Here is a 12,019-nt window from a genome sequence, read left to right on the forward strand (position 1 = left end):
TGCCCCAAACATTGGTGCATCCCTGTACATCAAACAAATCCTTCTCAATTTCAAGAATCACATAGACCACAACACAATAATTCTGGGTGACTTTAACACACCGCTGTCACCACTAGATAGATCTTCCAAACAAAAACCAAACAAAGAAACCACAGACTCAATAACACAATCAATAACCTAGACTTAATAGACATATATAGAATATTCCATCCATCAACGAGCAGATACACTTTCTTCTCAGCAGCACATGGAACCTTCTCGAAAATAGACCATATGTTATGCCACAAACCAGCCAGCAGGAAATGCAAAAATATAGAGACACTGCCTTGTGTTCTATCAGATCATAATGGACTGAGAGTAGAAATCAATGACAAAATAAAAAACAGAAATTACTCCAACACCCGAAGACTAAATAATATGCTATTGAATGAAACATGGATAACAAAAAAAAAAAAAAAAAAAAAAAACAGGGAGGAGATAAAAAAATTCTTAGAGGTCAATGAGAATGACAATACAACATATCAAAATCTCTGGGACACTATGAAAGTGGTACTAAGAGGAAAATTCATTGCATGGAGCACATTCCAGAAAAGAATGAAAAGTCAACAACTAAACGACTTAACATTACAGCTCAAAGCCCTAGAAAAAGAAGAACAGAATAACAGCAAAAGTAGTAGAAGACAGGAAATAATTAAAATCAGAGCTAAAATCAATGAAATTGAAACAAAAGAAACAATTCACAAAATTGACAAAACAAAAAGTTGGTTCTTTGAAAAAGTAAACAAAATAGACAAACCCTTAGCCACACTAACAAAGAGAAGGAGAGAGAAAACTCAAATTACTAAAATTTGTGATGAAAAAGGAAATATCACGACAGACACCACTGAGATACAGAACATAATGAGAAGCTACTTCGAAAATCTGTATTTTAACAAAATAGAAACCATTGACAAACCGAAGACATTGACAAATTTCTAGAGACATATGCTCCTCCCAAACTGAACCAGGAGGACATACACAATTTAAACAGATCAATATCGAGTGATGAAATAGAAGAAGCCATTAAAAACCTACCATTCAAGAAAAGCCCAGGGCCAGATGGATTCTCAGCCGAGTTCTACAAGACTTTCAAAGAAGAACTCATTCCAATACTTCTCAAAGTATTCCAGGAAATAGAAAAGGAGGGTACCCTACCGAACTCATTCTATGAAGCTAAAATCACCCTCATACCCAAACCAGGAAAAGACACATCAAGGAAAGAAAATTTTAGACCAATATCCTTGATGAATATAGATGCAAAGATCCTTAACAAAATATTGGCAAACCGTATCCAAAAGCATATTAAGAAAATCGTGCACCACGATCAAGTGGGGTTCATCCCTGGAATGCAAGGATGGCTTAACATCTGTAAATCAATAAACGTAATCCATCATGTCAATAGACTTAAGGATAAGAATCATATGGTTATTTCAATTGACACAGAAAAAGCGTTCGACAAAATACAACACCCCTTCATGCTCAAAACACTAGAAAAAATAGGGATAGTAGGAACATACCTGAACATTGTAAAGGCTATTTATGCTAAGCCCATGACCAACGTCATTCTTAATGGAGAAAAACTGAAACAATTCCCTTTAAAAACAGGAACAAGACAGGGATGTCCTCTTTCACCACTTCTATTCAACATTGTCCTCGAAACTCTAGCCAGAGCAATTAGGCAGACTAAAGAAATTAAAGGAAAAGAGGAACTTAAGCTGTCACTATTTGCTGATGACATGATTCTATATTTAGAGGATCCAAAAAACTCCTCCAGAAAACTTCTAGACCTCATCAATGAATTCAGCAAAATAGCAGCCTATAAAATCAACACACATAAATCTAAAGCATTTTTATGTGCAAGTGATGAAACATCTGAAAGGGAAATGAGGAAAACAACTCCATTTGCAATAGCCTCAAAAAAGAAAAAAAATAAATAAATAAAATACTTGGGCATCCATCTAACCAAAGAGGTAAAAGATCTCTACAATGAAAACTACAAAACATTAAAGAAAGAAATTGAGGAAGACCTTAGAAGATGGAAAGATCTCCTATGTTCTTGGATAGGCAGAATTAATATTGTCAAAATGGCCATACTACCAAAAGTGCTATACAGATTCAATGCAATTCCAATTAAAATCCCAATGATGTACCTTACAGAAATAAAGTAAGCAATCACAAAATTCATCTGGAAGAATAATAAACCCAGAATAGCTAAAGCAATCCTTAGCAGGAAGAATGAAACAGGGGTATCACATTACTAGAACTTCAACTATACTACAAAGCAATAGTAACAAAAACAGCATGGTATTGGTACCAAAATAGACAGGCAGATCAATGGTACAGAATAGAGGACATGGACACAAACCCAAATAAATACAATTTTCTCATATTAGACAAAGGGGCCAAAAATGTGCAATGGAGAAAAGATAGCCTCTTAAACAAATGGTGCTGGGAAAACTGGAAATCCATATGCAACAGAATGAAACTAAACCCCTATCTCACCCTGCACAAAAATCAACTCAAAATGGATCAAGGACCTCGGAATCAGACCAGAGACCCTGCATCTTATAGAAGAAAAAGTAGGGCCAAATCTTCAACATGTCAGACTTCCTTAACAGGACTCCCATAGCACAAGAAATAAAAGCAAGAATCAATAACTGGGATAGATTCAAACTAAATAGCTTTCTCTCAGCAAAGGAAACTATCAGCAATGCGAAGAGAGAGCCTACAGAGTGGGAGAAAATCTTTGCCACTCATACTTCAGATAGAGCACTAATTTCCAGAATATATAAAGAACTCAAAAAACTTTACACCAAGAATACAAAGAACCCAATCAACAAATGGGCTAAGGATATGAACAGACGCTTCACAGAACAAGATCTACACGCAATCAACAAACATATGAAAAAATTTTCACCATCTTTAATAATAAGAGAAATGCAAATCAAAACTACACTAAGATTCCATCTCACCCCAATTAGAATGGCGATTATCAAGAATACAATGGTGGGACTGCAAATTAGTGCAGCCACTCTGGAAAGCAGTGTGGAGATTCCTTAGAAAACTTGGAATGGACCTACCATTTGATCCAGTCATCCCACTCCTCGTCCTATACCCAAAGGTCTTAAAATCAGCACACTAAAGAGATACAGCCACATCAATGTTCATAGCGGCTCAATTTACAATAGCCAGACTATGGAACCAACCTAGATGCCCTTCAATTGATGACTGGATAAAGAAACTGTGGTATATATATATATATATATATATATATATATATATATATACAATGAAATATTACTCAGCTATAAAGAATAATAAAATTATGGCATTTGCAGGCAAATGGATAAAATTGGAGAATATCATGTTAAGTGAGATAAGCCAATCTCAAAAATCCAAAGGAGGAATGATCTCACTGATAAGCGGATGATGACACTTAATGGGGGGTGGGAGTGGGACAAGAATGGAGGAAGGAGGGACTGTATAGAGGGAAAAGAGAGGTGGGAGGGGTGGGGGGGAAGGAAAAAAATAATGGAATGAACCAAACATCATTACTATATGTAAATTTATGAATATGCAAATGGTATGCTGTTACTCCATGTACAAACAGAAACAACATGTATCCATTTGTTTACAATAAAAATAAATTAAAAAAAAAAGAATACAAGCAACAATAGGTGTTGGAGAGGATGTGGTGATAAAGGTACACTCATATGTTGCTGGTGGGGCTGCAAATTAGTGCAGCCACTCTGGAAAGCAGTGTGGAGATTCCTTAGAAAACTTGGAATGGACCCACCATTTGAGCCAGCTATCCCAATCCTCCACCTATACCCAAAGGACTTAAAATCAGCACACTACAGAGATACAGCCACATCAAAGTTCATTGCTGCTCAGTTCACAATAGCCAGATTGTGGAACCAACCTAGATGCCCTTCAGTTGATGAATGGATAAAGAAACTGTGGTATATATATATACAATGGAATATTACTCAGCTATAAAGAATAATAAAATCATGGCATTTGCAGGCAAATGGATGAAATTGGAAAATATCATGCTAAGTGAGATAAGCCAATCTCAAAAAACCGAAGGACAAATGATCTCGCTAAGAAGTGGAGGATGACACATAATGGGGGGTGGGGGGGGCAAGAATGGAGGAAGGAGGGACTGTATAGAGGGAAAAGAGGGATGGGAGGGGTGGGGAGGAAGGAAAAAATAACAATGAATCAAACATCATTACCCTATGTAAATGTATGATTACGCAAATGGTATGCTGTTACTCCATGTACAAACAAAAACATGTATCCCAATAAAAATAAATTTTAAAAAAATAGAAAAAAGAAAAAAAAAAAAAAAAGACAAGAACTGTGGTATAGCTCAGTGGTGTATGCACAAGGCCCTGGGTTCAATCCCTAGCACCTAAGTCAGGAGGAAAGATGAGATAAAAAGTGTTGGCAAGGATATTCAGAAAAGGAAACACTTATACAGTGTTGGTGGGAATGTGAATTAGTAATCTATTATAGAAAATAATCGGGAGATTCCTCAAAAAGTTAAAAATTGAACTACCATATGATCTGAATTTGTCTAAAGGAATTGAAATCAGTATACTGAAGAGCTGTTTGTACTTCAATTTTTTTTTTTTTTTTTTTTTTTTTTTTTTGCGGAGCTGGGGACTGAACCCAGGGCCTTGTGCTTGTAAGGCAAGCACTTTACCAACTGAGCTATCTCCCCAGCCCCTGTACTTCAATTTTTTGCAGCATTATTTCCAATAGCTGAGATATGAATTCATACTAAATGTTCATCAATGGATAAATAAAGAAAACATGCTGATATACACAAGGGAATACTATTCTGCATGAAAAAGAAGGAAATCCTGTCATTTGTGACAGAGACACAAACACTGCATGATCTCACTTACATGTAGAGTCTAAAAAAGTCAAACTCATAAAAGTAGACAGCACAATGGTGATTACCAGGAACTGGGGAAAGGGAGGGTTTGTAGGGATGCTGGTCAAAAAATACGAAGTTTCAGTTGGAGAAGAGGAATAAATTCAAGAAATCTGCCATACAAGATGGTGTCTATAGTTAATAACAATATGTATACTTAAAAATTGCTAGGAAAATAGATTTTTTAAATTTTGTATTTGTTCTAATTAGTTATACATAATATTAGAATGCACTTTGACACATCATGCATAAATGGAATATACTTTCTCATTCTTCTGATTGTACTAGATTTTAAATATTCTTACCACAAAACATGATAGGTCTGTGAGGTAATGGTATGTTAATTAGCTTAAGTTAGTCATTCCACAATTATATATGTATCAAAATATCATGTCACACACCACGAATGCATACAATTTTTATTTAACAATTTTTTTAACTTAAAAATTGTTATGGGAAAAAATAAATTAAAAAAAATTTATGGGAATCTTCAAAGTAAGGCTAGTGTAGCCTGAAAAATCACTCAACCATGACTTCATTTTATATTTGTCCCTTTTACATCTAACTTGCCAACAACTGTCTTAAAACATGGCATTACAATATATGTTTGCCCTGAGTAAGTAAACTGATTTCTAAATTTAGCTGGGAATTGTAAACAATAAGTTAACCAAAAGATTAATTTTCTAAGTTATGCTACCTCAAATTAATTTGTCATCTACTGGAGATTTTCAGTGCAGCCCTATGCACACCCAATATTCTAATTTAGTTGAGTGTAAGTAGATAAATCTCACAACTAACCTGAGAAATGGAAAAAAGAATGACAAAGTATCTAATTTAAACTTTACCTCTCTCTCAGAGTGTTTATCTCCAATAACATCCAGGTGTCTCTTAAATAGTTCTAATACAGCATTGTAGACCAGTTCATACTGTTCCTGAAGAGCATCATAAACCAGAATGAATGAAGAAAACAAAAAATCTTGATGAACTACAGAACCAGATTTCAGGAATATAAATACCTATCAAATATCAATTCAGCAGACCTGAAAAAACCACCAACATGGGTTATTCAACTTAATAACAATGCCTTATATTTATGTAGCCCATTTAAGATTTCAAAACACTTTTAGTCTTCTAGAAATAGCTGAATATTTTACATCATTGTAGTTAATGTACAAGATTTATGGCATGTTTCTTTTATGTTTTAACCCCCACTTTCTTACTTATCTTTCCTTCTACTATCATTCCTCTAATTCTGTTTTCTATGCTCACATTTTAAAAATTTATTTTATTTCATCCTAGATGCATTTCTTATAAGCCTCATTCACTTTTCTGGAAAAGGGTAGGTAACTGTTGGCTTATGGAGAGAGAGCTGAAATATGTATTATCTAACTTGACCCTCACAATTGCTCTGTGAAGTAGGTAGGTTACTATGCCTATTTTCAGACAGTTTGTCCAGGGCCATTCAGAAGTAATTTCCAGAACTTGGTTTGGAAACTGAGTCTTCTGACTTCACTTAGTGTACTTAGATCAATTGCTGAAACTTTGTCCTAGTAGAGATACCAAAGAAAAATAAATGTCTGAATAAGACTTGGAAATTTGTGATTATAAAAGGATTCACCATAGAGAAATGAGACCCCCTACTTATTATATGAGACCTCTACTTATTATAAATAGTTTTATCAGTTTTCACTATCAAGATTTTTCCTTTGTAACTACTCAACTACTTTCTCTGATATATCATACAATCGCATGCAAATAGAAACAACTTTTTTTCTAGAGGTATTTTTAGCAGGAGAACAATATAGAATCTACATTATTCAATACAGCCATGGAACACTTTAATTTTTTTTAAGAGAAAAATCAGACAGACAGGAAGTACTCATCTGGTTACACTGCCATTTTGTGGTTAAAGTAATGTCAGAAATAGCAGCTACAACTGTTATTTGATAAGTTAGTCATTGATAATGCCAAAAGTAAGGACTTTTTCAGTTGTCTTCCAACTTAAAGGTAGGGCCTAGGCTGGAGTTGTGGCTTGGTGGTAGAGTGCTTGCCTAGCATATGTGAGGCACTGGTTCAAACCTCAGTACCACATAAAAATAAATAAATATTCTGTGCTCATCTACGACTAAAAAAAAAAGTAGAGTCTTGTCCCTAGTAACTGAGTGAAAAGAGACCCCTGTCTCAAAATAAAAAATAAAAATGGCTAGGGTTATGGCTCAGTGGTTAAATGCCCCTGGGTTCAATCCCTGACACCACACACACAAAGTAGGACCTGGAGTGGAATTTTTCTGAAATGGGGTATGGTTTTATTAATTTAGTATTACAATTTGTATAAGTAGGTTGCATACTTCCTGTATTTTTATGGATCCCTCTTCTTTCATATCTGATAGCACTAAAGCAGCTAATGCTTTCATTTGACATAAACTTTTCCCCTCATAGGTTGACTGTAGAAAACACATAAAGTCAACACACAAAAAAGAATTTTTTTTCCACAAGCTATTAGTGGAAAACCTGTGTGGGCCAATCAAATAGCTTTTTCCTTCATATTTTCCCTTCAATTCATAACTTCTAGATTAAAATATCTAAACTGCCATTGTCAGTTGTTTTATCTTTAAATCGAGGTGCAATTTCATTTATAGGTGCTTGAAACACTTTGGTGTCTTGCTACTTCAAAGTAAACAATTATGCAAAAAAAGTCTGACATCTAATAAACAGCAATATATATTTGATGAATAAAAGGGTAAATGCTAAATTCCATCTTAAAGATGGAGACCACATAGAAATGTGGATAAATTATTAATATAGATTTATGAGTGAAATTAATATTGTAGACTATGAGAGATTTGAGCTAGGAAGAGATCCTAATGGAATAAACAAGCATGGGCAATTTGGGGGAGGGTTTAAAGATTGTGATAAATAATACAGTATAATTACAATTGTGTTTTTATTTTAAGTATGCATTCAATAAGGACAAGAGAAACCATAGAAAATAGTAACTGTAACTATCTCTAATTAAAAAAAAAAATGTGATTTTTTTTTTTTTTTTTTTTTTTTTTTTTTTTTTTTTTGTACTGGGAATTGAGTCCTGGGGCACTGAAGCCACATCCCTAGTCCATTTCTAAATTATATTGTGAGACAAAGTCTCACTAAATTGCTGAGACTGGCCTCAAACTTGTGATCCTCCTGTCTCAGCCTCCAGATTCACTGGGATTACAAGCATATTGCACTGCACCCAGCTAGAATATGATTGATTTTAATTTGAATTTTCATGGTTTCCTAAAATGAATATTTAGACTGCTTGCCAGACTCTGTTACTACCTTCTAAACTAGAAATTATGAATCCCTACTTTTCTATTTTTCAGAAATTTATTACTACAAAATTTCTAGTCACTAAGACCCTTAAATTACATTCTATGTAAGTAAGAAATATTATATTGGTTTCTTAACCTTTTCCAAACAGATATTTAAATATAAGAAATGAAAATAATTTGACTCAGGATAAGAGATACAGAAAAAAATACTGGGATATTCAGAGGTAGAGAAGAGCATTTAGTAGCAAATTGGTGTTACATCTGAGCAGCCAGTGGTTTTTGGATGCCTTATCATTAAACACAGAAATGAAGCAAGACTCATAAACACATGTTCTGCTCTGTTCACCGTAGTCCATACCTGAGTTTGAACTAATGAAGGCCTCTGTGTTCTCATTTCCTGAATCAAACTGAAAACACTGAAGTTCTCAGGAATTATCTATCAAATAAAAGGGGGAAATATCTTATTCCTTTTTATTCTTTGTTAATAAATCATTGCCACTTTTTCATAGTCTGGTACTTCTGTGACATCTCTCTTAACATGGGATAATATTGAGGAAAAATGCATTTTTAAAAAGAATATGGTTCCTCATCACTTGCATCATGATTTAGAGACTGGTGTTTTCCTTAGGAAAGATTTTTTAAAGTGTTCAAAATGAATTCACATGGGGTGATCAAATGTCTGAAACTAAAGATATAACGAGAGACATAGATCAGTAGATAAGAAATTAGCAGATGGATCTAAAGCCCATATTTTAAACTTCCCATTTCCTAATTGGTATTTATAAATGAATTATAGAGGGCTGGGTATGGGAATGCTTGCCTATCATGTGGAAGGCCCTGGGTTCAATCCCTGGGGATTTTTTTTCCTGGGGGGGAAAAAATTAAAGTGAGCTATGGGTGTAGCTCAGTGACAGAGTACTCGCCTAGCACGTGTGAGGCACTGGGTTCAATTCTCAGCACCGCATATAAATAAATGAGTAAAATAAAGGTTTAAAAAGATAAAAATAATAAAAGCCTGGGGCTATAGCTCAGTAAAGGTAAAGTGCCCCTGGATTCAATCCCTAGTCCTTCCAACCCTTCCACAAAAAGATTTATAGGTAAAACACAAAGTTTGATTGTAGTAAGTTGAGTCCATTATCCATCTGCTAAAGCAGTTTGGATAAAAGAAGGGCAAATAACTATGTAATTTAGGGCAGTGGTTTTCAAATTTTAGCACACCTGAGAATCACATGAAGAGTTTTCTAGGCCCCAACTCCAGAATTTCTGGATCAATCTATGGTATAAGGCCCAAGAACTTGTATTTCTAATAACTTCTCAGATGCTGCTTCTGTTTCTTGTCTGGGGGCCACTCTTTGCAGTGCTAGGGATCAAACTCAGGGCCCCACATAAGCTATGTACCGTAACACTGAGCTACCCTCAGCACCCAGGACCATACTTTAAGAACAACCTACTTAGAAACTGATTTTTAATCATCTGACAAAACGGGTCTACAAGTGAATTTTCCAGAAAAGATGAATCATGAGGGTGTTTTGAAAAACCAAACTATTCCTAAGTCTGAAAGCAATGGAGTAAGCAAATAGGAAGTATCTGGTGAGAGACACTTACCCCATCTTTAAGCAACATCCATGTATAATCGACAGCACAAATAACACCTGTCCTTCCACAGCCAGCACTGAAATGAAAGATCACAGTAATGTATACTTGTAGAGAGTGGATCATTGACAGTAGCTGGAAATTTTCAATAGCAGATTTGAAAAAGAAGAAATCAGAAGGCAATTAAAATTTTTAAACCCTACCCTTTCTCAGAGTATGTTTGCCATGCCACAATGAACCTCAGAACAGGTCCTAGGCAACAGCAAGAGTTACTTGAGCTGTATTATTCACAAGTAACTTATCAGAAAAATATGACTTTAATGCTCCTGTTGAATTTTATAGTTTGTTTCTGTTCCTTTCAATCATGGAGTCCTGGCCAGACTGACATTTGGTTCCTTCTAAGTAGAAGGTTCATATATGGCACCCTACCTGCAATGAATGCATATAGGAACATTGTCATCTTCTTGGTAACAACGCATATCCCAGATGAGTTCGAGGATAGGATCTATAGAAGAAGGCACATCATGGTCTGGCCAGTTCTTATAATGAAACTGGTAGATAGTTCGAGTTTCCTTTAAAAGAAATAGCTAGAATAAGAGGAAATTTTCAAGGCCTCCACCTCATCCTACCAAAAGATTAGTCTGACTTACAAAGTTGCATCTATTTCTTCTTTTTGTGACATGTTCTGTTTTATTCTCTATAGATCTCAAGAGACCAGGTTCCTTAGAGAACCTGGTCCCCACTCATTAGAGGTAGATTTTAAAAATGGTCCAAACCAGATCTTTCCAAGTAGTGTGTCAGACGGGTCACAGACATGCTGACATATTAATCCCTTTGCCTTTAGAAAGACTGAGTAGGGCCTATGGCAGCCTGAGCTCTCAAATTTGACCCCAGTCTATTCACTATTCAGTCTTTATTCATCATACTAATATTATCACTTTATATGTATGTCATGTGTGGACTAGATTGGAGAGCACAGATTATACTAGAAGTCTCTTTTGAATATGAACACTTTTTCAGAACATTAAATGCTCCACCACTCCCCATAGTCTCGTGCCCAGTCTGTCACACTCATATAGATTTACCTGCTTGATCTCTGTAGGCTTTTGAGTTTATCATTCATTCCTGTTCTATACTTACACTATTGAACTTGGCTTTTAGAGTCCTGATTATATAGTCAGATTTCCTTTTTTCAGCTTCCTAAGAAAAAGAAAATTAATACATTAGCAGTTTCAAAGACAAACTCTCTGTAAAGTAGATCCTGGAATTTTACTCAGTTGTAATGGGAACCGGCATCATACTTACACAGGATATGGAGAAAGGGCCAAATTGCAGCTGCACCTCTCCTGGCTCAGCCCAGTAGCGCTCACACTTTTTCTGTTACAAAAAGCACAATGGAGTGATTTCCCTCTATATAATCTAGTCTTTTCTGGGAAATAAAACCTGCTCCCTCATTCAGAAGCAGATTCAGCTCTATGTCTTCACCTTAGGTTAGGTGCTTCTAACCCCCTTGGTCTTCAACCCCAACATTCCTGACTCACGAAATCTACAAAGGATGGGAAAATAAAAATTAAAAAAATATAGAAATCATAGACTTTTTAGAAGTCTGAAAAAGTACAAATAGGGATCTTTGATCTATTTTCAACCTTTCAAAAGAACTAAAAGAAGTTACATGGTTATAAAAACAGCTGCACAAGAAGTTACCTTGGTTTTCATTAGCATTGCCAATTCTGAATGGCAACAGTAGGTTAGAACAGTGATGTCCAGGAAAAAATATGTGATTTTCTGATAACCGCATTCAAAAATGAAAATAAGAAATTAATTTTAGTAATATATCTCAGGGGGCTGGGGTCATAGCTCAGTGGTAAAGCACTTGCCCAGCATGTGTGAGGCATTGGGTTTGATTCTCAGTACCACATGTAAATAAAATGAAAAAATTTTAAAAAAGGTCCATTTACAACTAAAAGATATATATTAAAAAAATAATACATCTCGGGACTAGAGTTGTGGTTCCGTGGAAGAGCACTTGTCTAGCATGTGTGAGGCACTGGGTTCAATCCTCAGCACCGCATATAAAATAAATGAATAAGAATAAAGGTGTATCAACATCTAAAAAAATTTTAAAAATAAT

General features: G+C 35.2%; 1 protein-coding gene across 2 annotated transcripts in view; it reads right to left on the reverse strand.

Moving 5' to 3' along the window:
• The window catches only part of PTPN22 (protein tyrosine phosphatase non-receptor type 22), a 71,983-nt gene that overhangs the window by 42,267 nt on the left and 17,697 nt on the right, over window positions 1–12,019 (reverse strand). For both annotated transcript variants that reach the window (XR_013763049.1, XM_079135344.1), the window contains 6 exons: window positions 11,194–11,265; window positions 11,029–11,088; window positions 10,318–10,460; window positions 9,901–9,967; window positions 8,654–8,731; window positions 5,830–5,916 (listed from right to left, as the gene is read on the reverse strand). Coding sequence is in view for 1 of the 2 variants with exons in the window: in XM_079135344.1 (XP_078991470.1) it covers window positions 5,830–5,916; window positions 8,654–8,731; window positions 9,901–9,967; window positions 10,318–10,460; window positions 11,029–11,088; window positions 11,194–11,265 (507 nt within the window). In the remaining variant the exon portion in view is untranslated. The remainder of the gene's footprint in view (window positions 1–5,829; window positions 5,917–8,653; window positions 8,732–9,900; window positions 9,968–10,317; window positions 10,461–11,028; window positions 11,089–11,193; window positions 11,266–12,019) is intronic.

Source organism: Sciurus vulgaris, assembly GCF_902686455.1.
Source record: "Sciurus vulgaris genome assembly, chromosome: 1".
Taxonomy (NCBI): domain Eukaryota; kingdom Metazoa; phylum Chordata; class Mammalia; order Rodentia; family Sciuridae; genus Sciurus; species Sciurus vulgaris.